Source organism: Adiantum capillus-veneris, chromosome 13 (assembly GCF_014529385.1).
Source record: "Adiantum capillus-veneris isolate H3 chromosome 13, ASM1452938v2, whole genome shotgun sequence".
In the NCBI taxonomy this organism is placed as follows: domain Eukaryota; kingdom Viridiplantae; phylum Streptophyta; class Polypodiopsida; order Polypodiales; family Pteridaceae; genus Adiantum; species Adiantum capillus-veneris.
In genome coordinates, this window is record NC_140943.1 from 72651694 (window position 1) to 72678440 (window position 26747).

Below are 26747 nucleotides of genomic sequence, written 5' to 3' on the forward strand. Positions count from 1 at the left end.
GATGTACACGTTCACATTAACTATCAAGAACGAATTCCAAAGCTCATTTATGCAATGATAGGATCACAATATTTATAGTGCATATTATCGAGCATATTTTCTTGCACGCTCGACTAGAGCATTCAGTGGATGACAATTGCAGATGCTTTCTGAGACCCTGTACCACTCATAGCACTAGCTGCTTCAGCCTATATATACGATATGGAGTCAAGCATTATGCAGCACACATGACTCTATTGTGCCTGCTAAGAGAGATTTCTTTCTCCCCCCTCCTCTAATCACAATGTCTATAGCGTATGAAACTATCAAGAATAAGGTCATTGAAAAAATCCACGAAGATCTTCATAAACTTCTCCCCCACGCACCGCTTGAGGATAAAAAGATATTCACGCAAAGCGAGCAAGACACAAACAAAGCCATCAAGATGTTCAACCATCTAAACCGTGTTCGCAACACTGGAGAACCGAAACTCGAGCAAGGCTATGAGACAATGAAAAGTGCTCTTGCAAACTGCGAGACATGGGGCTACATTGATCGCACTCGGAGAGTCAGTTTGCAGGTTGAGATTCACAATCTGCTCGTGTATAAACGTACTATCAATTTGGTGGATATCTCTGAGTCAAATGGTGTGAAGGATTGAGGCGATAATTACCTTTAACTAATCTACTTAAAAAATTATGCATTAGCAATCAATAAATTGTACTTTTTCAGTTTGATGCCTACACCTAATGTTGTAAGACACTTACTTTAATTATATACACTAAGCCTTTCTTTTTTTTGATGTATTAGTTTAAACCTCTTGCTTTATGTTTCAGCTTTTATCTTGAAAGAATTGGGTGTGGGACTCAAGAACACTGACCACTCTTGATTGAGTTGAAGAACAAAATAAATTTTTTTTGTATATATACTGTTTATATGCACACATACACATACATATATATATATAGGATACGAAGACTCAAGTTATTTTTTTGGAGAACCTTAAATCAACAATGAAAAGGTATAGATATGGTGTATCTGATTTTGTAGGTTTTATGTATGATGAGACTGATGCAAACTGGAATGCTATTTGAACAGTCTTCAATGGCGGACCGGATAATATTATAGAGGGACGTAAACAGTCATGTCTATTTCATTGGGAGCAAAGTTTACACAAATATACTAAGAAGTGGATACCTCCACATTGACATGTGTGAAAAAATGAAGAACATGTAGGATCATTGAGCATGTATCTCAAAAGATGCATCTCATTAAAAAATGGTGAAGACATCTAACCTTAGAGAGCATAACAAGAGTGAGCAGATGGTTTACATGGTGAGAGCAATGACAAGATATGGTTGTCTTCTCATCAACTATCATGATCAGCAAAATTAGAAATTGTCGAGCTCGCTATTGCTGCTCCCCCCCCCCTCGCTGCGCCATTGCCTTCCCCCCCCCCCCCCCCCCCGCTGCCCCTCCGCTGCCTCCACCCCCGCCTAGCCCTGCGCGCTACCCCCATCCTCTGCCGCTCCTGAGCGCTGCCTCACAGCCGCCCCCTGCCCCCCCCCCTCCTGGTTTCGCGCTGCCCCGCGGGCTATCCGCTGCCTGCCTGCGCGCTGCCTTACTCCCCCCCCCCCCCTCCCCCATCCCGCTTGCGCTCCCGCACTTTATCCGGTTGCTCCACACCCCCCCCCCCCTTCCTGCACATTGGCTCGGGTAGCACTGTTCTTTTTGGGCAAGTGCTCGGCGCTCGTCTGCAGTCTCCTTCCCCGCTCGTTCGTTTCGCCACAGCAGTAGACACAGATGGAGGCTCCAGCTCCGCCTCAGAGGGACTCGCCCGAAGCCCCCTCGCCCGACCCCGCTGAGCCCACCATTCAACTTGCTCTTTCGCCGACAGAGCAAGCGAGCCTTGCCGCAGAGGTAGAGCGATTGCAGGTGACTTCTGTCATCTCCAAGATTCTCGGCACCCGACCTAGCAGAGGAGAGCTGCGTGACCTTCTCCAGGCCCACCTTCTCGCAGAGGTGGACAAGATCCTGGACCTGCAGATACTCGGACGAGGCTACTACCAGATCGAGTTTGAGACCTCCGCGATGGCGTCCAAGGTCATCGCCATGAGTCCACTGACCATCCGAGCAGCACGTGCCCACTTTCGACAGTGGAGACATGGTTTCAACTTTCGACCCTGCTTCGGATGTTCTCGTAGAGGAGGCAGACATCCCCATCTCTGTTTGCTTTCTAGGTTTGCGGAGGGAGTACCTACCACTTTTGCCCAGGATCGGCTCAGCCATTAGGCCTGCCCTGGAGACACCCCGTACGGCAGCCTCAGTAGCTGCCAAGGCGACTGGCATTCCCTCAGTTCGCGTTTTGGTCAGAGACACTCACACGCTCCTGAAGGTTATTCTTTTGCCTCGGGCGAGTGGGGGTTGGTTTAGACAAAGTGTGGAGTATTCGGGCCTCCCAAACTAGTGCTTCATTTGTCGACAGATGGGCCATCTAGCGAAGGCCTCTCCACGGAGGAGGCCTCGACCTACACCACAGCCTCAGCCCCAGCCTGCGAGGGCTGGCCAGCAGACACAGACAGAGACACAGCGCACAGATGCAGAGCCACCCTCTGAGCTTGGGGCTCCAGCGGAGGAGGGATGGCAACAGGCCCGTGGTAGACGACGCCGGGGGCCACAACATGAGCCTGGCACTCAAAGTGGTCCTTAGGCGCCTACTCAGCAGCAGTTGGTTCCCACGGGGAACCGGTTTGGTCCTCTTGAGCAGGATGAGGTCCCTGCTCCAGCCCCCTCCCTAGCTTCACATTCGACAGCCCCTCCCCCCCAGAGTTCCCCCCTTCTTCCTCATCCTCCCCCCCGCCTCCTGCTCCCCTCTACCTCTGCCACTCCCTCTCGCCCCTCTTCTCCACCACTCCCCCTAGCTCCTCCTCCCCCCCTCCTCCTGCTTCAGTTACACAGTCGACCCAGGGGGCAGGGCCTTCTCCGACGGCTAGGAGATCTCTTGGCACCGCCTTTGCCACGAGTCGCTTAGCAAGAGAGGGATAGCCTTTCTTGCGACCCCCTCTGCAGGTACAGACATCTTCCCTTGCAGCTATCCCTCGTGATCTGACAAGCATTGACATCCGGCGCCGATGGGACTTCTACGACTACGGCTTCACTCGCTTTCTCGACGACCCCTCAGCAGACAATGAGGCATCCTGCTTCAGGGTCCATGTTCTGTTCCTTGCCGCTAGGGGGACAGAGGCCTTGGACTCAGCAGTTGGCTTCTCCTTTCCCCTCTGCGGCAGAGACCAGACAGAGTGGACGCTCGACTCAGTGTTGGGATGGTTGCACACTCAGGTCCTAGAGTTCTCTCACCACATGGGAGAACTAGGAGTTATAGACATGCTCCAAACTTTGTGGACATTGGCCAAGTTTGCAGTGACATCTCCAGATTCAGCAGGATGTAAACACATTGTGGTTTACTTCTTTGTCGATACACAGTGCTTGCCATGCTATGTATACATTCATGAGGACTCCTGGACAGAGGAGGTGGATTTACGTACGGCCCGCTCTGCTTGGGCTTGGGCCAGGCACTCGATGCAATCACGCCTATCTAGAGGACGCTCGGATGCGGATTACTCCCCATCCAAGCCAGCCTCGAAGATAGCCCGTCTAGCTGCTGTGGGCAGAGCATCTGTTCTCTCTCGCTCCCCATGAGGATCGTCTCATGGAACGTGCAGGGACTAGGTGGGCCCCAGTTTCAGCGTCAGCGGGGCCGACTGCGTCAGGAGCTTCAGCGTTGCCTTGTGGGAGGAGAGATTGATCTCCTTATGCTTCAGGAGCACCATCTGTGTGAGAGCCGCATTAGACGTTGTGGTCAGCTCTTGCGTGGACGATATGATACTTTTTGGTTAGCTGCTTTTGGACCTGGAGGCATCCAGGGTGGGGTATGTATGACTATTGCGGACTCTTTGCAACAGGCCATTGTGGGCAGAGGGATTATTGTGCCAGGTAGGGCTCAGTGGATTACTATGCAGGTTCAGGGTGGCCTAGTGGGTTTCTTGAACATCTATGCGCCCAATGTGGCGAGTGCCCGTGCAGAGTTTTGGTCTCAGATAGTTGAGTCTCTACCGTAGGCAGAACACTGGTGCATAGGAGGGGACTTCAACATGTTGGAGGACCCTTCTGTCAAGATTGGTGGCAGCCATGCTACAGTGCATGGAGTTAAGCTGGCAGCTTGGGAGAGGTTTTGTACGACTCTGAGGGTTTCGGATGTTTGGCAGCACTCTGGTTTTGTGAGGCCCCCATACAGCCTTGCCTTCTCTCGATCGGACCGCAAAGTGGCAGGAGTGAATCTATCGCGGATAGATCGCTTCTACACTAGTGACCACTTCAGTGACTTGGGAGGGACAGTGGGCATTCTGCCAGGGACCTCCTTCTCGTACCATGCACCAGTGATCCTCACAGTAGCAGACAGGCAGAGGAGTGGGAGCACGATGCTTCGCATCCCAGAGAGAGTCTTGTTTGACTCAGCACTCAGAGAGCGGGTAGAGGCTCTTTGGACAGAGAGCTTGGACAGGCAGGAGTCTCCTGCTGACAGAGTGGCCTCAGGCCTAGCCCAGATTAGCCGCTTTTTTCTTCAGGAGTCTCTGGCTCGCCGGGATGCTACGAGAGAGGAGGAGGAGCGTCTCATACGGGGCGTTGCTTTGCTATAGAGGATGCAGGAGCAGCATCCAGACAGTCCTTGGTTGGCGGAGCAGTTACAGCAAGCTCGACAGGAGCTTGCTAGCACACAGGAGAGGCGACATGAGTTTGCTTTTCACCGACAGGCATCTCAGTGGACCCAGGTGGGCGATAGAGTGACTGGAGCTTTCTTTGAGGCGCTGGGACCTCAGCACTCGCATGCCAAGGTCAGTCAGTTGAGGAGGCCAGATGGGTCAATTGCTTCTGAGCCCGAGGATATGCGTGCAGTTGTTACTGACTTTTACCGTGAGTTACTGTCTGCAGAGCCCCAGTCAGAGCATCAGGATGCATGCAGGGAGCAGGTTTGGGCACAGATTCCTTGTCTTGTGACTGAGGAGATGCGTCAGAGGCTTTAGCTGCCACTTCAGCTTGAGGAGCTGCACACAGCTCTTAGGGCCCTCCCCTGTGGTAGCTGTCCAGGTGAGGATGGGTTGACTCCCAGTTTCTTCTTGGAGTACTGGGACCTGCTTGGCCTAGATCTCTGTAGTGCTTTTCAGTACATTTTGCACACAGGAGTGATGCCTGACAACATGAGTGAGGGCTTGATCTACCTCATACCCAAGGAGGGTGGCTCCTTGGATGAGATTCGACAGTGGCACCCCATCACCATCCTCAACTCAGCCTACAAAATTCTTGCCAAGGCTCTAAGTTTGAGGATTCAGCCACTTCTAGAGAGCCTTATACATGGGACACAAACAGGTTTTGTCAAGGAACGCAGTATCCTTGACAACATCTTTACTTTTTGGGAGGCTTCTGCCCTGGCACGACTCCGTGGTAAGGACCTCGTGATCCTTCTTCTCGACTTTGAGAAGGCATACAACAGAGTTGGCTAGGAGAGGCCTCATTATGCAATCTGTCTCACAGGTTAAGAGCTATGGAGTGCTTCCTTTCCCTCTTATGTACAGTGCGGTGCCAGGAGTGATGCCCTGCACGCTACGCACTGCCCTCTCTCTCCCCTACGAGCAGTATGTTATGCCCCACTAGTGGGCTTTTCATTTGACCAATGTACAGTTATGTGGGTTCATGCGCGATTGCCGAGGCAAGAGCCTCTTGCACAGGTACTCGATTAGCTAGCGGCTAATCCCCCGCAGGAACAGGTGAATTCAGAGAGGTTTCACGCCAGAAATCTCGTCCGATTCAAAGGGCAAGTAGCCCTACACGTGCGGGAGCTCGAGGTCTTGCTACTGATGCGACCGGCACGCGAAACGGAGCTCAAAACAGGGAATTACAGCCTGCTGTGTATTTTTGCAGGTTTAGGGTTTCGGCCCTAAACGGACCCTAATACCCCCAGGAGGTTCGGGGACGCAAGGGCACCACTGTACGGGTGAACTAGCGCATTTTCGGGGCAGAAAATAGAGAGTTCAGCGTGCTGCAGATTCTTGCCAGGTTTTGCAAAGTGTCCGTATGCGTCGGAAAAGTCACCTATTGTGTGGGGATACTGACTGTGAAGCGTCCTAGTACAGCTATGCTGTCGAAATCGGGCCAGAACAGGTGTTTCTTAGCCTAGATTGTGCGGGGCAGCTTGTGGGAGATCATAGGTTTTATTCCCTTTGATAAAGAATAAAGAAATACCGAAAGAGGCGCCAATTTTGGGGCCTACAGGTTGTCGGTGTCTGCTCGGAGCATTCTATCTTCCAAGCCGTGTGTGTGATTAAGTGTTAATTCCCGTTACAGGTCTCCTTTGCAAAGTGCTCTGTGTGTGTGTCTAAAGTAAAGAATTTCGGGTGAAAGCCAACGCCTACCGCCCTACGGGCCGGTTTCAGTATCTGCTTCGCTATCACTTCTATAATAAAGAATCATCTTTCTGTGTACTTCATTTTCGCACGTGATGTCTCAAATAATGATCAGTCAAATTTATCTGTGTTAGATATAGAAAGGTCTAACATTTTTGCAAAAGTTTAGTGAGGACTGTTTTTCTGATTCATTACCGTTGTAATTGCCGCCAGAGAGACCAGAGGACCATCGAGAAGGGGCTGATTCAGCCTAGTTCTTCACCCTTTTGCTCCCCAGTGCTCCTAGTGCAGAAGAAGGATGGCTCATGGCGCATGTGTATTGATTACCGTGCGTTGAATAAGAATACCATCAAGAATAGGTTTCCTATTCCTCAAATTGATGATATTCTCGATCGTTTAGAGGATGCTGCAATTTGCAGCAGGATAGACCTTAAGAGTGGGTACCATCAAATTCGTATAAGGCCAGAGGATGTGCACAAGACTGCGTTTAGAACGACATTTGGTCTTTATGAGTTTCTAGTGATGCCGTTTGGGCTAACAAATCCCCCTGCCACGTTCAATAGAACGATGGACCGAATTTTCCGCTCACATCCACAGTTTGTTGGGACGTTCTTCGATGACATGATAGTGTATTCAAAGAATGAAGAGGAGCATAGGCATCACTTGACCATTGTGTTCGAAGAGCTACGCAGTCACAAGTTACTTGTCAATCCTAAGAAAAGTAAATTCTTCCTGGAAGAGATCCACTGTCTTGGCCACATAGTCTCAAAGGATGGTGTTAGAATGGATCCCGCAAAGGTCGAAGCTATCAAGACATGGCCAGACTTGAAGACTGTGCACGATGTCAGAAGCTTCTTGGGATTGTGTTCCTAATATAGAAGGTTTATCAGAAATTTTGCAGAGATAGCATCGCCTCTTCACGCATTGCAAAAGAAAGAGGTCACTTTTAGAGGACCCAAAAAGAGATTTCAGCTTTTAGTCTCTTAAAGGAAAAGTTGACTTCAGATCCAGTAATTGTTTTGCCAGATCTCAGGAAGTCATTTGTGGTCCAGTGTGACGCATGTGGCAGTAACATCGGAGCAATGCTAATGCAAGATGGACGGGTAGTAGCTTATGAAAGCCGAATTTTGCAAGGGCCAGAGAGGACTATGCAAGTCTATGAGAAAGAGCTCTTGGCCGTGATTCATGCGCTTTCTAGCTAGAAGCACTACCTCTTAGGTGTTGATTTTGTTGTCCAAACAGATCATCAAACCTTGCGATACTTCTTGACACAGTCAAAGTTATCCGAAAAGCATATGCGATGGGCAAACATTCTTTCCATGTTCCACTTCCAGATTATGCATGTGGAAGGCAAGAAGAATGTTGTGTCTAATGCCTTATCAAGGAAGCCACAAATTTCAGCTGTGTCAATTCCTTATCATCATGAGTTAGATGACATGAAGGAACAGTATGCTATTGATGAAGAGTTTGCAAGGATCTTTGAACAGTTGCAAGAGGGGCAACATCATGAGCACTACCTCCTCAGAGATGGTTTTATGATGATGCATGGCAGACTTTGTCACTAGGCCATTGCGACATAAGGTCATGAAAGAGAGTCATGTCCCACCGTATGCAAGGCATCGTGGTATTGATGCGACACTTAAAGCGGTAGAGACATTCTTCTATTGGCCTACCTTGAGGAGAGATGTGGATGCCTTTGTGCGAGCATGCATAATTTGCCAAAAGGTCAAGTTTGACAGGCAAAAGGCATCAGGGTTGTTACAACCACTGCCGATTCCAGATAAGCCATGGGAAAGCATTGCTATGGACATTATCTTTGATCTTTCAAGAACGCCAACCAACAGGGAATGATGGTATATGGACCATTATTTGCAGGTTCAGCAAGCAGGCCCATTTTATCCCTGTCAGGAAGAAGATAAAATCTGCTCGGATAGCACGCTTGTTCATGTACAATGTGTTTAAGTACTATCGTATGCCACAATCGATTATCAGTGATCGTGATCCTCGCATGACCAGTTTGTTCTGGAGAGGATTGTTTGAGAACATGGGCACTACGCTCAAGTTCTCGTCTTCGTTTCATCCACAAACTGATGAACAGTCAGAAGAGACCAATTCTATTGTCTTAGATCTGCTGAAATGCTATGTGTCAGATAATAAGGACAAGTGGGAACAGTATTTGCCTATGTTTGAGTATGCGTATAATAATACGGTGCATTCGTCTACTGGCAAAGCACCTATTGAGATTGTTGAAGGTGGCAAAAAGGTTCCTCCCATTTTGCATACAAAGAACAAGATCTTTGAGGCAGATCGATATGTTGAGAACATGGATGAAATGTATAAGAAAATTAAAGTTGCCTTGGAGAAGACTCACGCAAAACAGAAAAAGGCTGCTGATCGTCACCGTCGTGAATTGCTGTTATCACCCCATGATTGGGTTCTGTTAAGGTTCGAAAAGGCAAGGTTAAAAAAGATGAAGGCCAAGGAACAGCTGTTTCCTAAGCTCCGTATGCATTACTATGGGCCTTTTCAAGTGCTTGACGAGATCTATGATGTGGCTTACACGCTGAAATTTCCTGATGCGTGGAAGATTCATAATGCGTTTCACTTGAGTCTTCTAAGACCCTTCGTGGGTGATGTGCCAGAAGATATGCAAGATGAGGATCAACCAGAAGTTGAGGAACTTGCTGAGATCCTGGTACCTGAGAGCATGAACTGTCACAGTCACCAAATGTATTGCAGCTTTACCTTGAATCCTTTGGGTTACAACCTACTTATGCCCCTACCCAACATGTGCAAAGGAGGGGTAATGATAGAGCTAGTACATCAAATGTACATATGAATTCAGTATAATAGATGGAAATGACAAAAGTATGAAGGTCTCATTAAGTCATTTGTATCTATGTGTACGACCTTTCTTGCGGATACATGCGATGATAAAAGAGTGTTGATAGCACAAGATCATCAGTGGCGTGTATTTATGGTATTGAATCGAGGACGTTTGCGATTTCAAGAGGGGGGTATGTCATGAGGACATGGCAGCTGTTAACTATGTCACGAGGACGTGGCAACTGCTAACCTTAGTTGTTGGTTTCTTTCCAATGATTTTTGTTTTATTTTTGAGACCCTCTTTTTGAAGTAGCAAACGGTCGGACATTGTATGGCCAATGTGAACGGTAGTTTCACCTTCAGACGGGAAGTGGTCGGCACTGGAATTTGTATAGTAGGAGGATGTCTAAGCTCAGAGCAAGATCATGGACGTCCCCCCGTCGCACTTAGCAAGTTGGTGGATACTAGGAAGTGAACTCAATAAAGGCATAAATTCAAGGTGGGACTACCAACAGAAAGTATCTGACAGTTGGGCCACATTGCACTTTTGGATGCGGTCCCAATGAGGATAGATGGTCAGACGACCAGTGGAAGCCCAACAGAATCATTTCCTAAAATTTAGGAAACTGCTATTTTGGGCCGTGAAATGTGTTCGCGTCATTACCTCCGGTATGACTAGGGGAACACTTTACAACTCTGTCGTGAAGTCAACTAAGCAACCAGTCGAGAGATTTTTAGGCGGCAAACCCGAAACGGGATAATAATTGTAAAACAGAGCAAATACAGCGTGCTGAATTTACTGTTTTTGGGCAGGAATCAGAGGGTATATGCCAGTGGAAGTGAGTTCTAGCAGGGGAATTGGTTTCGTGCAAGTTTTGGGGCTGTTATGCTGCCGAAATTTGGCCAAAACAAATGGTATCTAGCTTGATATAGGTGAAGGATTCCCAGGACTCTTCTTTGTAATTTACCCTCCTAAAGAATAAAGAAATACCGAAAGGGGCACCAATTTTGGGGCCTACATGTGGTCGGCGTACGCTCGGAGCATTCTAGCTTCCGAGCCGTGTGTGTACTTAAGTGTTAATTCCCATCATAGGTTTCCTTCACACATTCTCTCTGTGTGTGTTTAAAGTAAAGAATTTCGGGTGAAAGCCAAACCTACCGCCCCACGGGCCGGTTTCATTTAGTCCCTCCATGTTTAAGTCACGTCCTCAACCTTGAACACTAGTTATGGTGGGGTTGTTTACTGATGCGATAAGATAACAAGTCAAGGACTCAAGCTTTGCTGATGACTTACGTCAGCATGTTACTTTCATGGAAAGTGAGAAGAGGTATTCTTTGCGACACCTTCTCGATGCAATGACTCACTGAGTTCTAAATAGAGTTTATACGCTATGTTAGATATGGGTTGATTACACGAAACGGTTGCAAAGGGACAACAATGTGGATAATCAAGATGTTCTTCTTGGTTTCGTTGAACCTCTTACTAAACCGTGTTCCGGTCAAACGAACGGTTGATTCATGAAGGATGCAACTGTGGAAAACATTAGTGTTCTTGTGAAGATACAACCACTTTTGTTTTCGAGGACGAAAACGCTTCTCCAAGGGGGAAATAGTGTCAGGCCTAGGGTAAGACCGGGCAGCATGTCAAGGGCCAGAATGGACATGTGGTATAGAGGGTCCCTATTATTAGCAAGGGAGGGCCTATATAGGGCACGGGTGGGTGGAAAGTGGCATGCTCTAGTCCCCTCAGTCTCACATCAGCCCATCGATTGGTACAAGTGAAGATAGCGTAAATTGCAGAGCGTAACGTTTTGCAGATTCCAACATTTTGTAGATTTCAACCTTTGCTATCTCAACTAGTGCTAGCTCCAAGAGTTACAGATCAGCCAGCGTTTTCAGTTTTCAGCCCTTCCGTCGCCGGAAGTTTTTTGTTCTTTATTGCTTCAAAAACGTACAATTGCCTAGGGACTCATCTTCTGCTTTCGCACACTGGAATGCCAGAGTGAGTCCCGAAGGCTGTTTTTAAAGGCCCCTCGCCTTGAAAAGCATCAGACATGAAAAGCTCGATCTTCCAAGAGATCTCAGGCCAAAATTGGTGCCCAAAAGCAGTTCCGTAAATCTCCGAACTTCCATACAGTGCCAGTCAGCCTTCTTTGCAATTCATGGCCGTCCGTACAGTTTGTCCACATCAGCATTTTTTTTACATAACTCTTTTCAGTTGGTAAGGGTTAGGGTTTTTAATCTCTAATCCCCTAAGAGCCTTGCAACGTCACTAAAATGAGACAAATGCACGAGTAGTGGGAGTAGGAAGAAGAGGAGCATTGTTGGAAGCAGGTTTCTTAATTGTGAGGATAAGTTTTCCTCTTGTCATCTTGTAGCCAGTTGCTGCATGATCCATATGTTAGAGTTTTGGGCCTTTGGCATCTCTCTAGATCCGTTCAGCCAGTCCCAGTTTCCAAGGATAGGTGCTAGGGATGGAGGGTTGTTTTGTGGTTGTGCCCAGCCAGTGTGAGGTGATTTTCTCCTGTCGGGATGTGTGTAGCCAGTTTAGCTCAAGTTTTGGCTTGCTTCCATGGCCATCTAGGCTCCTGCACGCTGGGAGTATTTCCCCAGCCTTGGTACTTTTTTCCCTTGAGCCCTATGGGCAGTTATTGCCCTTTCTCCCCCTTTCCTCATATTTTTCCCCTTTCTTATAAGGTCATGGACTGGAGGGCTGGGTCGGGCAGGTTTGTTATTTCCTTGTATAGGAGGGAGCGGGGGGATCACTTCAGGCTGGAGTTGGCCTGACGTTTTCGGTCAGCATTCCTAGCGTTTTCTAAATCAGCCCCAGTAGGAGGGTGCCCTCCCTTGCGTGCCCCAATGGGCAGCAGTTGGAGGCCACCTTACCAGCAGCCCTAGCATTTTTGCTCAGGTAGCCCTAGCGTTTTGCCTGACAGCCCCGAAAGTTTTTGGTGGGCAGACATGGCGGGGTTTGCAGGCGGTGGCAGACATCATGTCACAGGCGTAGGCAGACATTCATGCATTCCTTTGCTAGGGACGATGGCCAGCAGATACCTTCTCCTTCACCTTTTACTTCCCACATGATCTCTCAAATTTGTACACCCATCATGAATATGAGGACATCTACCAGCTGAACTGCTCAGCACCACTATTGAGTCACCAGTCAGCTCTCCTCCATCTTAAACACTTCAGCTATGAGCAGCTTCCCTCACACCAAACACATAGGAAGAACCACACACTCTGGGCGACCAGAATGCATGTAATGGTGGAACCTATATGAGGTATAAAGCTTTTTGTTATAGCATAGAGAAGGGAAATATTTCAATGTAATTATAGGTTTTATTTTTCCGCTATATAGCTAAAGCAAAGTTGAGAGATTCCTACCATACAATAAAGAATGGGCTTTTCACAGAAGCGGCTCAGGCCGCCATTTTTTGAGCAAGGCTGCATTTGATTTATGTTTAGGGCTGAAGTTCAGCTCTGAGTCTCGTGTGCATAGTGAATTTCCCACGCTGCCCAGACGTGCTCTGCATCCCCAATCCTCATGATCAGTTGTTGCATGCCTGTGAGCTCTTCCTCCCATGCCCTGTGACAAGAGCTGCAAACTCAAGCTCTGGTTGTGTGGAGAGCCATAAACGAGGGCTACAGGCTACTAAGAAGTCTGCAACACAAAGAAAATTACCAGTTTCAATTCATTAGTAATAATTGTATCTGCGTAGTATGTTTTTGGCTTCGCTTATGAGCATAACGGTGTAGCATTTGTCCAAAAAGTGTTCAAACGTAGGGTGTCAAATACTTTATCGCACAATAACTAAGAGACTGTATTTTAGTTTTGGACCAGTTGACCAAATTAGTTCGGGATGTCACAGGCTTTAGTACACAACAAACTAAAAGACTAAGGAAAAGAAGATTGTACAAATTTGAACAATCAATGTGTACAACTAAACACTCAAGATGAGAGAGAGAGAAGTGAGAAACTAAGTCATACCAAAAGTAAGCTCAAAATACCTGAATATCATAGAGTATAGTACCATCAGGAAGAATGGCGTGAATGCGTCCCATTGCCTGAAATCAATGTATGACGTTGCATTATATGACTATAATGCTTGTAATCCACAGTTTAACCAAAACAGCAAGCAGACACAAAAATCGTCCCCAAAGAGTTGGTCTAACGGTAAGGCTTTGGCCTCTCAACCTACGGGTTGTGGGTTCAAATCCCCTGTTGGGTCACACTCTAGAGGGACACCTTGTGCTCACCTGGTGTTCACGTTGCTAGGGCTCTTGCCCTTGGACACTCGAGTGCATCCTCCTCCTGGGGTGGGTCACCCGAGGAGGAGGTTCCTAGCTGGTTGCTACGAGTTCTCTCCGTCGTTCCTAGCATGTGGTGCATCAATTAGGTGGCCATGGTGATGCCTACGCGTGGCTCTTGCCCGATGGTACGCGGCCCTTGCCCGACCATGTAACATGGCTAATATTTGGAAGGGATAAGCACCTCCCCCTGTGGGCCCTCTGGTGTGTCGAAAAAAAAACAAGACACAAAAATCCCATCAGAATGTCCATTCCAACAGATGTGACACAAGTGGCCACCAAACCTGAGGTGATGCAATTCATGTTCTCATGTGAAGCTACCAAATGCAACCTTTTTTCTATTTTGTTTGAAATAATTTAAACCTGAAACGTGAGACTCAACAGAGAGAGGTGATGTAATTCTACTTCTCATGTGAATCTTTGGGGCCAGTGCATCTTGGCTCGGGGAACTCTGCCGTGCCGTGTCAACTCTCCTCTTCTCTCTCTCTCCCTCCATTAAAGATGTTTGCAGTTTTCTCACATGTGTTGCTGTAGAACTTTGGCTTGGAGCATCCAAGTCAAGTTACAGATTTCGACCCTCAACTCATCCTACAAAATCTTAGCAGAGGTTCTAAGTTTGACATTCCCCCCTTTCCTTGAAGATCTGATACATGCCATGAAGACTAGGTTTGTCAAGCGTAGTATCCCTGACACCTCTTGACCTTTCGGGAGGCCACAGCTTTGGCGTGCATGCGAGATGAGGAATTGATGATGATGCTTCTGGACTTCAAAAAACATTAAAATTTGGGTTGATAAGGAGACTATTCTGAGGATGAGCTTCTCAGAGACATGGATAGGGGGAGTGGCAGCGTTGTCTGTCACTACTCACATTCAGGTGTTAATTGCTCATGGAAGAGGGCCGAGGTTTGCGTTGCGCACATCTGTTAAACAAGGCTGCCCTCTTGCACCTTTCTTGTTCTTGTTCTTTGGAGGTGTTAATTGCAGTCAACGTATGTATGGACATGGGGGAGTGCTTTTTTGTTACAGGAGCTGCTGGGTCCGCTCTCTTTCGTACCACACAAGTCTACCTTGATCTCAAACGGTACTTTCCAGACCATCAGAAATCTTGCCACAATGCAACATCCGTGGATTCTAGATCTGGATCATGAGAAGGCAGTAGTTAGCTTCGCAAGATTACTGTTTTTCAGTGGCTGCTTGCAGACGGTCTTGCAACTGTGGGAGTCTCGCTAGTTTGGCTTGGGATTTTTCATGTGTCCTCCAAGTTAATCACCCCTAAAAGCTCTTTCTTACAACTCTGTGCAACAATCTTCTAAGGAGAATTCGACTCTCATATGCTACTACGTGGCCAGCTTGCAGCATCAACACTGCTACCACATGCATCGCAATGCACCTCGAAAGGCCTCTGCAACTCTGGAAGTACTAAAACAGGCCATGTGGTCAACTTCTCCTTCAGCTGCACAATGGATGTAATTTAACGAAGGTTAGTGAATGGAACACATGTCCATGTAAAACTGTGCAATGGCTAAAAAATATCCCCAAACTGTCTGATAAGCCTCCTATAGCAAAAACATTAGCCAAAGAAGCCCGTCGCTTCATGCACATTCTCCAAAGGCAGCCAACTTTGAATAGCCTCTACCTTTGTTGAATCCATGCTAGCACTCATGCGACACAATATGCCCCAAAAAGTATATCTCCTGCATAAAGAACTTGCTTTTCTTTCCGTTGATAACAAGCATGTCTTTTTGCAATGTTGTAAACACCCGTGCTAGATGCTCTCTAACGCTTTGCTTGAGACTTGGAGAAACCAATGATATTATCAAAGAGTGTGCTCACACATGGCGGGTGCTCTTTAAAAATAAAACGACCATCATCCTTTTGACCATTATAGGAGAGTTGGTAAGTCCGAACAATGTTACCAAAAACTCATACAATCCAAAGGATGTCCTAAACAAGGACTTGTGTACATCTCCAACTCTAATGGTATCCGCTCTTTAGATCAATCCTACTAACGCAAGTAGAACCCTTAAATGTGTCAAGTATTTCATCAATCCTTGGTATTGAATCTTATTGAGAGCCCTCTAACTCGACTCTATTGTAATAGACTTGGACACTCTAAGCCAAAGATCTACAGCAACACACGTGGGAAAACTGCAAACAATTGAATTGAACTAAAAAGAGGGAGAGAGAAGAGGAGAGTCAACACAAAATGGCGGAGTTCCGTCCCAAGATGCATCGGCCCCAAAGACTAATGCCCCTTCTTGGTATTTCTTTATTATTACTTAGCAAGGGTACAATGTCCGAGGGTCCCCTCTCTTGCAATGGTCCCACGCTGATCTCCCAAGAGGAGAGGCCCCGGCACACTTATAAAGGCCCTTGGCCAAAAGCATACACATGAAAAGCATAGTTACCGGGGAACGCCCCCCTGTGGGCTGGGAATGCCAGAATGGCGTTCCGGAGGGTTTTCATGGCCCGGAACGGCCAGACGTTCCGGACAGGGATTTGGAACCGGAACAGCCAGCCCAGAACGGCGGTCCAAAACAGCTGGGAATGACAGATTTTCAGATTTATGAGCTTTATCTTGTGAGGCTCCCTTCGCCCACCCCTTACCTTCACAGTGCACACAAGCTTTCAAGGGTCAAAGCTCAAGCTCTACCCTCTCGAGTCTCGAGTCTTGACTCTCAAGCTCTAGCCTCGTTAGTCTAGACTCTAGACTCTAGATTCGACAAGGCTCTCTCCCTCTCCTCCTCTCTCTCAAGCTCTCTGGAGTCTCCCTCTCTCTCTTCTTTTAAGCTTGCTCTCTCTCTCTCTCTCTCTCTCTCTCTCTCACGAGAGAGGCATGCTATATGTGGGTACGGCTAGAGCTCACTCACAAGAGAGGGCTATACATTGCCATATGCTACTTTTCACCACATGGATCACGATATGCTATCCAGGACCCCTACTCTCGACTGTCGGAGGACATTTCTCACTACACATCACTCGGGGAAGTCCTCCTCATGGGGGACTTCAACGGGAGGACACAGAGCCGACAGTGTGAGATCTATGATATGGAGCAGCCGGAGATCATGAGGGCACTTGATGCAGAGGACATGGGGGTGAGGAGAGTGTCTGCAGATGGGGGACAGGACAACACTGGATATGGCAGACACCTTCTTGAGCTTGGCAACAGGCACCATCTCGTTATTTATAACGGGATGGCGAGGTGGCCAGACTCTGGGGGATTCACTTGCTTCCCACACAGTGGCGGCGAGAGCACAGTAGACTATTTGTTGGGCTCTACCCAGACAGCAGAGCTTATACACTCCTTCAGCGTTGCACGCACACCGATAGGGGCGGATCATACTTATCTCACATTCTCCCTTTTTGCTACACAGCTTGCTGACCCCCCCGCCTCCCCCCCTCACACTTACACTACCATTTCTTTCACTCATGAGCTCACTCCTGTTTATATACATCACCTGCATGAGCACCTTATACACTTAGACCCCACAGCACCTCTGGACACACTCACCACACACATTACATCCATCTTACACGAGTCAGCCACTCAAAGTTTCCCACATCGCATACACACACACCCTCCACGCACTGGCACTATGCCACAAAACAGGTGGTACGACGACGAATGTCGAGATCTACACAGACACCTACATATACTGGAGATCAGAGGGGAGATTACACATCGCCAGGCTCAGCGCAAGATGCACACTTACCCGTCGTAAAAGACGGGAGTGGGAGGAGCACCAGTATTGGGACATCTATCATTTACTCATGAGCAAGAATAGTGCTGAGGCATGGCGTCGGATCAGACCTTCCAGGCCATCCACTCCTATTCAGGACCCAGCGACATGGCACAGATATGCCGAGAGCTTATACGAGATCCCAGGACAGCCACCCATACCTACGCCATCGGCTACCCGACCCACATCATCTACTTTCTTCACCACCCACATGGTGAAGAAAGCTATATCCCACCTACAGCATGGGAGGGCTAGAGATCAGGCAGGCCTACAGGCAGAGCATCTTATATATGGCTGTGATGCATTGGCACCACTCATTGCCCACCTCTTCAACCGCGCGCTTTCAGAAGGATTCCCAGAGTCGTGGACAGCGCACACCATCGTGCCTATCCACAAATCTGGGGATGCCATGGATCCTAGCACATATCGCACTATCATGATTGGTCCTATACTGGCCAAACTATATGGCGCGGTTTTAGAGGAGGAGCTCAGTTCTCTAGCAGAGGGAGAGGGCATGAGGACACCAGGACAGGCAGGCTTCCGCCGAGCTTTCTCTACTATTGATCATATCTTCACCCTTCGTTGTCTGATCGACCAGACACGGGTGAGGAAGAGGAGATTATATTGCTGCTTCGTTGACTTCCGCAAAGCATTTGACACAGTACCTAGAGAGAGACTTTTCCGACGTCTGGCTGCGCTTGGGATTGGAGAGGAGATGGCATGGGGGATCTATGCATTGTATGAGCATGTATCTGGCAGAGTGAGATGCCCGGGTGGATTATCTGACACCCTTGTGAGCACCATTGGTGTGAAACAAGGTTGCCCCCTATCACCTACACTCTTTGGTCTATACATTGACGAGATTGTAGACTTCATCTTGCACAGGGGTGGAGAGGGAGTGGATATTGCAGGGACTACTGTACACATACTCTTATATGCAGATGATATTGTCCTGATGTCAGAGACGGCAGAGGGACTACAACTACATTTGCAGGCCCTGGATGATTTTTGCTCACAGGGAGGACTCACGGTGAACCTTGGCAAGACCAAGGTTCTCATATTTCATACATCGGCTCAGATTCGCCGACAGAGTAGATTTACAGTAGCTGGAGGGGATATAGAGGTGAGAGGCTCATATGTATATCTGGGGGTTACATTCACCGCAGCATCAGGGACCTCCATGACACTGGCAGCCAGAGATAGACTTACTAGAGGATACGCATCACTAGCTCTGATGGAGAGACAGTGCCACCAGGCCCACTTCCAGGAGCCCCGGACGAAGGGGTGGCTCTTTGACACACTGGTCACACCCGCACTCATGTATGCCTCGGCAATTTGGGGACCGGGACTGGCAGACTCAGTATGAACACAGATAGAGAGGCCACAGATTATTATGATCTCCAGGATGATTCGCAGCAAGCCATCAGTTCCACACGACATTATTAGAGCTGAGCTGGCTGCACCACCGATGTTGGTAGAGGCACTCTTTCAGACTGTTTTCCTTCTTCGCAGATTCAAAGATATGGATCCAGATAGGATCTCTCATAGAGCCTTCATTGCATCTAGAGAGATGGCACAGGCAGGGGACACTAGCTCATGGTATGCCCAGACAAGAGATTGGCTAGCTCAGCACAGTTTTGATATCGATAGACTACCACCACTCCAGTATGACACCCAGGCCCCGACCTATACCCTCTCACGCTTTGAGCAGAATAGGGTCATCAGACAGGAGATATGGCATACATATATTCAGAGGACATGGCGCAGGCCCACAGACACCCTACCTCCTAAAATGCTATATTACTATGAGCATTTTCTGAGGTTCTCAGAGCAGGGATTCATTGAGATTCCATTATACATGCAAGAGTACATGCCACACCGACTTCGGGTCAACATTGGCCAGCTACGAGTGTCATCACATCAGCTAGAGATTGAGAGTGGCAGAGCCAGAGGCATACCACGAGAGGAGAGTACATGCCGGATTTGCCAGACGGAGGTGGAGAGTGAGGAGCATTTTGTCATGAGATGCCCAGCATATACAGAGCTGAGAGAGAGATATGACATTGGAGACTCATTACAGTAGCATATGATAGGCCGAGAGCAGAGGAGGTTTGGCCAGTTCCTGGTTGCGGCTTTAGAGGTTCGAGAGCAGTTGTTACAGCCACGCCAGAGTCAAGGTAGCAGGACACAGACTACCATCACACAGTTTTTCCGACGAGCAGGGCCAGACCCCCCCACACTACCTACACAGAGTAGAGGGCTTACCCTTCTGCAGGCAGAGTCTCAGAGGGCACGTCGGAGACCGAGGCTCCCAGGATACAGGACACATGGGTGTCACCAGAGGGAGATCTCGAGGATACTAACCTTACACCATCAGTATCTAGAGCAGAGTCATGTACCAGCACCAGGGGATCCAGCATTCCAGAGATACCTGAGCAGGCCACCACCGATGTACCACATTCTCTTCCCTACATATGTTGCTTGTTTTTAGATACCCTCCCTATCATCTCATGGTGGTATCACCTTGCAGCCCCTAGTTGAGCCTGATGATGCGTGAGCACACCTCGACACGAGGACCCACACTATACATTGTACACCACATGCACCACCCTACCACACCCTTTTGCATAGTATAGGCTCATTTCAGTTTGTACCCTTTTTTTATTTTCCGATGCCTAGAGCATCAACACATGTATATGATATTGTCTCATAGGTCGAGTTCGGCCTTTCGAAGACGTTAATAAAGCTTTCTTTCTTTCTTTCTTTCTTCTCTCTCTCTCTCTCTCTCTCTCTCTCTCTCTCTCTCTCTCTCTCTCTCTCTCTCTCTCTCTCTGTGCGTCCCTCCCCCCTCAAGCTCTCAAGTCTATACGACACGTTGGCCATAGTAAGGTTGAATGGTCTTCAAATCAAGTTTTTTGTGAGTATTAGTGTCAAAGGACTCTGACACTACTATTATTCAATCTCACAGAGCTTAAAATTGCATTATTTGGGTGTTTTTATGCCTCCCGTTCTGCGTCGTCCCCCATTTCGCGGGGGATCCCGTCGCCGTTCCCGTTCCGCGTTTCAGGTAACTCTAATGAAAAGCCCTACTCCAAAAGCACTAGGTCCCGAAAGCTCCAGTCCCAAAAGCTAGCACCCAAAGGGCTATTCCAGAAATCGCAGACATCTGTACAATGCTACGTCAGCAATCAACACAAAATCCGGACAAGTCCGTACGTTGTGCCACATCGCCAACTCTACACAATTCAGGTGTTAGCTTTTGTTTTTTACATATTTAGGCCCCTCAACCGGGTTCTGGTAAGTCGGGAGAGCTTAGGTTTTTAAACCTAACCCCTTCTGGGCCTCTCAACCATAATCTGCAAGTTAGGGCAAGCCACATCACAATTTTGTGACATCTATACACATCCTCCAATATTAATCTTTCTTCTATACGCTTGGCTAAATCAAACACTTGGCCAAAAGCTCAATCACTTGACTCGTGATCTCTTCTTGAGAGCTACGCTAACTCTATATGCGGGTTTGTTAGTTGCATGAACTCCACTTGGCCAAAAGCTCAATCACTTGACTCATGATCTCTTCTTGAGAGCTAGGCTAACGCTATATGTGGGATTGTTAGTTGCGTTGTCGTACCGTGGCACGTTCATAATGTGAAACAAAAATATCTACCTCACTCTCAATGCTTTTATCATGTGGGACCGAATGCTATAATGTACATAGTGTGATAAATGCGAAAATAGACGCCACGGCTGCAGTCGTGTACATACCTTCCCGGGCGGACGAGGCCCTAGACGTGGCACTATGGTATGCTTTTTCACATAAATATATGCCTATTTTGCTTTAGAAATGTACAAATGTCAAGTGTATCGAAGTGGCATGCTCGTTTTGCCTAGAAACTTCAATGCGGACGGTATTGGCCAAAAATAGCAGGTTTTATACGCTGGTGTAAAAGACGTGTCCAAAGTGCTTACCAAGTGGACAAATGAGGTTCGACATGAAATTTGAGCCCAAGGGGATTTTTCCACAAATTTAGGGATTTTTCCAGCTCGTTTGGGCTTTTTACGAACAAAAAGGGGCATTTATGGGCTAAAAATGGCCATATAATAATCAAAAATAGCCTAAAAATAGCTCAAAATGGCTCAAAATGCCACATCAACGACGGTGCTGTCGTTGCCTAAGTTGTGTGGGAAATTTTAGAGCCAAGAATGAGCTCATTTGGGCACATGAGCAAGGAGATACAGCCATTCCTTTACAGGGTGCTAGTGCAGTCCCGTGCTGCTTCCACTACATGGTTGAGGCTATGAGGCCTCCAATTAGGGTTTTCCCTCCTTAAATAACTACTTGGGCTTCTCCAATGAAGTACTGAAGCTTCCATGAAATGGTCACGACGAAGAATCGAAGCGTAAATTTAAGGTTTTTAACAGGTCGAATGAGCACTGCATCTGTGCAATTGGGAGCGAGGCTACACCTAATCTTCACACACACAAGAGTTTTGAGTTGATCTTGGTTCATTTTCAAAGTGGAGCTTTCATGGCTTGAGTTATGTTCTTTTTTAGTGTGTTTTCAGCTTCAAATCATCTACGCCTTGCTTGATTTTGCTACGAATCCTCACAGTCAGAGGCCCGGCGCTTTCCTAGTCGCACTGCGTACTTCTTGACACATTTTTGGTGAACCCGACACGAAATAGGCTAGGGTGAGGGTTCAAAATCTTCATTGAAGGTATCAAAACAAAGATCTAAAGCTATGGAGCAACAAGAGCAACAGGGGGTTCGGTTTGATCGAGTCACAATGCAAATGTTTCAAGCTTTTGCAGTGTTTATGCAACAACAATAAGCTGCAGAAAGGAGGGAGCTTTCCTCAACCAAAGCGCTTCAATGTGTGGTGAAGAAAATGGACCAATTCAAAGGTAAAGATGTAACAAAGTATCTTTGTGGATATGTAAAGGAGATGGAGCTTCATCAAGTGCCCGAAGCAGAGATGGTGCAAAGTTTTGAACTAGTTGTGGTTCCCGAGATCAGAGTAAGGGGAATTAGAAATGAGCATGGGGCAACTTGGGAAGCATTCAGATTAGCCTTGCAGGAAGAGTATTTCATGGAGGACTCCGCTTTTTTAGAGTGGGTAGTTCGGCCAAAAGAGGGGCTTTCGCCTACTGAATTGCTAAGGGAATTTGAACGCCGATATGATCAATTGTCAAGGACTGAAAAGGCTATGCCAAACTCGGAGAAGACAGATCTCTTTTTGCAGGCTTGCGAAGTAAAGAGATTCAAGAGAAGTTAGAGCTACTACTTGAGGATAAGGTTGCGAGACAGGATTTGAAAACTGATTGTAATAAGGTTGAAGATGCAATTTCACTGCTAGCTAAGCGACGACGGAGAGACAAGATGATAGTTAACCCTACTCAATCCCCAAGCGTTCTTGAGAGTCCCATAAAGCCTATTATTGTGGTTCCAAAGAGTGACAAGTCCATTTTAGATGATATTGTCAAGGGAATGCAAGAGCTCAAGTTAAATCTTACAAGGCTAGAAGAAAAGGGGCAACCATCAGGACAATCTACAGGGCAAAGACCTCAAAACAGAGAAGGCTTTGTAAATAGATGCATATGGTGTGATAGTACTGACCATGGAAGGAGTGATTGTGAAAGTTTTAAAGGCGCTTTGACAAAGGAGCTTGTTTTCTGTAAAGATGGAAAAATTCACTTAAGTGAAACAGGTAAGGGAAGAAACTTTGGCAAAGGTGGGATAAAGAAGCGTTGAGGACATGGCTATTAGCCATGCCATCTCAATGGTTGAGGCAGTTGCCTATGGGTTTAAGGTGGAGCCTATAAAGCAAAGAGGAGTCAAGGTTGGAGAAGAAGCATCTAATGGTATTGGAGAGCTATGGCCATGCGCTTTAGAATCTGCTATGAAGGGTATAATGACTACAGAGGTTTTATATGAAGCTACAGATTGCATTCGGCTAGAAACAGGTTGGAATGACCCTATGGACTCTTTGTCAGTGCAAGCATACATTGCCAAATGTCAAGCCAATCAGGCCATTGTCGAAGAGAAACGTAGGTGTGAGAATGGGGATGAAGGGCCTTCAAAACGGGCGACGAGGAGTGGAGACACAAAGGACACAGTGCCTCCTAGATCACCTTCCTCGCAACAGATGCATGTCCCCGAAGTGCCTATGCAAGAAGCCTCTAAAGAAAAGAAGAAGGAAGCAACAAAATCCAAAGCAAAGGGTCCGGCCTACAAACTCCAATCCGATATAGAGGGGGCAACCAATCTCAAAAAGGTTTTGGAAGATCTCAAAAACGTTTTGGAAGAGAGGATTTTAAATAGTAAGGTGGAATTTACCATGGGTGAGGTCATTGGAATAGCAAAGAGGGAGTTTCATGAAGAAATAATTGATATCATAAATTGGAAGCGGCAGTCTCTTACTAAATCTATCCATGTACAGGGTGAAGAAGAGACTTTAAATGCACGAGTACATGTCTATGGTGAGCAAGGTGATCAAACTATTGTTGGATGCTAAAAGTCTAGGGGAGGAGTAAAACACGTTCGCTTCCTGGATGATGAAGATGAAGCTGAGACCACTCACAAGAGTTACTACTTGAAGAGCCACTGGGCAAGAGCAACTACTGAGACCCTGGTAAAAGTGGGAGACTTAGAAAATCCATACATTGAGTTAATAGATCATGGATCAGAAATTAATCTGAGGGGTTTGGGCCATGTACCATTGTAGAGCGGGATTGCAGTGGTACAAGAAGAGAAAAGTTCTCGCATGATGTATATGCAAAGGAGACGTTTTCTACAGGTTTTGTAGGACTAACAGACTATGGATCTATTGCTTTTACAAAGTGTGAGGACTTACAGCGGGGTGAACGACAACATGTAAATAGTGTACAAAGAGGTTTGAAGATGAATGGTTTGCTAGAAGATGATGAATGCATTGCAGGTGTGTTTGATGAGTGTTCGTTTGTAGATACTATGCAAGACTTGGAGTCTTTACTGGATTGCAATTTGCTTATGGGAAGTGAGGTCGTGAAAGTATGCTCAATAGAAATGTACAAGGTCATTGAGAATTTCAAAAATGTTCAAGGTGTTGATGTACGAGTGAGAGTAAGTATAAGTCTATGGCAAAGAAAGTGAAACCAGTGGCATTACCTCTACCAAAAGATTGCACAAATAAGATGGAACAAGCTGCTTTGCAACCTAGCCTTCGTGACCCAAGTAAGATTGGACACAAGTTCACATAGAATTCTTTGAAGGAGTTAAAGGTTGGTTGCGAGGACAGTTTGACAAAAGCTCACAAGATATGCTTTGAAGACATGCTTGCCAAACACAGAAAAGCTTTTGCATTTGAACCGCATGAGATAGGGTGTGTTGATCCATGCATTGTTGCTCCTATGGTGATCTTCACTATCCCTCGTACCTTGGAACTTGAGGCCTATTCCGGTTCCAAAGGCCCATTTGCCAAAACTCATTGAATTGCTTGATGAAAAGATCAAGATGGGTATCTTGGAGCCTTCTTGTGCTCCGTATTCAAACAGGTGATTCACAGTTCCGAAGAAAAATGGTTCTTTACGCTTTATTCAGGATATGCAACCTGTAAATAAGGTGACAATCAGAAATGTGGGTATTGGACCAGTTGTAGATGAATTTGCAGAGGCATTTGCAGGAAGGGCAATATATTCTATGGGAGATTTGTACTCAGGGTATGATCAGTTCCAACTAGCAATGGAAAGCAGGGACCTGACTACCATGAGGACACCTTTGGGCCTAGTAAGGATGTGCACCTTACCTCAAGGAGCAACTAATTCAGTTGCGCATATGATGAATGGTATGAACAATGTCCTACGTGACTTCATACCTCAAACTACAATGCCTTTCCTTGATGATGTGCCAATCAAAGGATGTGATGTAAGTGATATAGATGTGGCTCTGGACTCAAGGGGGTGCCGCAAGTATGTGGCAAACCATATCAATGATTGTGATAATATCTTGTCCAAGTTGGAAGAAGTGAACCTTACCTTGTCTGGGCAAAAGTCAGTGTTTTGTGTGAGCGAAGTTCTTATTGCGGGACATAAGTGCAGGCCATATGGTAGAAGGCCTTGTCCTGCAAAGATTGATGTAATTCAGAGAATGAAAGAGAAATGTATAAATGTCACTGAGGTTCGAAGGTTCTTGGGTGCATGCGTGTTTTATATTATCTGGATTCTGCATTATACACATGTAGCAGAGCCTTTGTATCGAGTTTTGAGAAAGAACCAAAAGTTTCAATGGGAAGAAATGCATACCCATGCCATGAGAAAATTAAAGAAATTGTTACTTATGTCTCCAACTTTGAGGAAAGCAAACTATGAATGTGAAAGATATGTAATTGTGACAGTGGATACTAGCCCCACAGGAAATGGATGGGCGATTGGGTAAGACGATGATGATGGCAAGCGATATGTGGTGAGATTTGGAGCAACAATCCTAAGTGCTCGTCAACGCAACTATCCACGGGTAAAAAGAGAGTTACGGTAAGTAGTCACAGCATTGAAATGTGACAAAGAGTATTTGACTGGAGCAAATGTAATTGTGGAGACTGATTGTCTGCCCCTTGGAATGATCACAAGTTGCTCAACTCCCGACATTGCTATGTTGAGATGGATTGCCTACATAAAGTCCTTGAATCCAGAATTTAAGCATATTGCAGGGAAAGATATTCCAGTTGCGGATATGCTTTCAAGAGCAAGGTATGAAAATGAAGAAGACATGGTTGTCGAGGGCGATGATGTAGGCACAAGGTTCTATAGTATACCTTCATAAGTTCAAAATAGTCTGAACTCACGAATTATAAGAGGGAATAAAGCACTCATAAAACTATAAAAGCAAGAGACACAAGAAAAGAAAAGAAAAACCAAAAACAAACAAACTAACTAACTAAATCACTTTGTTCGCTACGAAACAAAACATTATTAACTAAAAAATGTTTTTAGAAAAGGCATGCATAAAATAAGTTGACGCGACTTACTTGGCTTAAAACAAGTACTCAATTTTAAGCAAAAAAAGATAAGACAACTTAAAAAGGTTCTATAGTATCTCTCATGCCAAGGGTGATCATGTTTGCATGTCAAAGGCACTTGAGTCATTTACAGAGGACCAATATCAAGGTGACTGGTTGCTCATTGGACGCTATCTGAGCACTTTGACAAGGCAAGAAGGATGGACTGACCAAGAGTTCAAAAGAATACGGAGAAAGGCCTATGGATACTTTTTGAAAGATGGGTACTTATGGAAGCATCTGAAACAAAGAAATGGAATGCCGTTGAGAGTCGTGAATGATAAGGATGCTCAAAATGAGATTATGAAAAAGTTTCACGAGAGTCTTTTAGCACTTCAAAACAATTGAACACACACACACACACACAAATCCACACGGTAGACACATGGCGGCGTTCCACTCCCAC

The 26747-nt window shown here is 46.6% G+C and overlaps 1 protein-coding gene across 7 annotated transcripts in view; it reads right to left on the reverse strand.

Moving 5' to 3' along the window:
• Window positions 1-26747, reverse strand: part of LOC147444240 (Putative thiol-disulfide oxidoreductase DCC) — a 114753-nt gene that overhangs the window by 51676 nt on the left and 36330 nt on the right. For 5 of the 7 annotated variants that reach the window (XR_015190110.1, XM_086527811.1, XM_086527814.1 and 2 more), the window contains one exon: window positions 13272-13328. The exons of the other annotated variants lie outside the window; for them this stretch is intronic. Coding sequence is in view for 4 of the 5 variants with exons in the window: in XM_086527811.1 (XP_086383937.1) it covers window positions 13272-13328 (57 nt within the window). In the remaining variant the exon portion in view is untranslated. The remainder of the gene's footprint in view (window positions 1-13271; window positions 13329-26747) is intronic. 7 annotated transcript variants of the gene reach the window in all.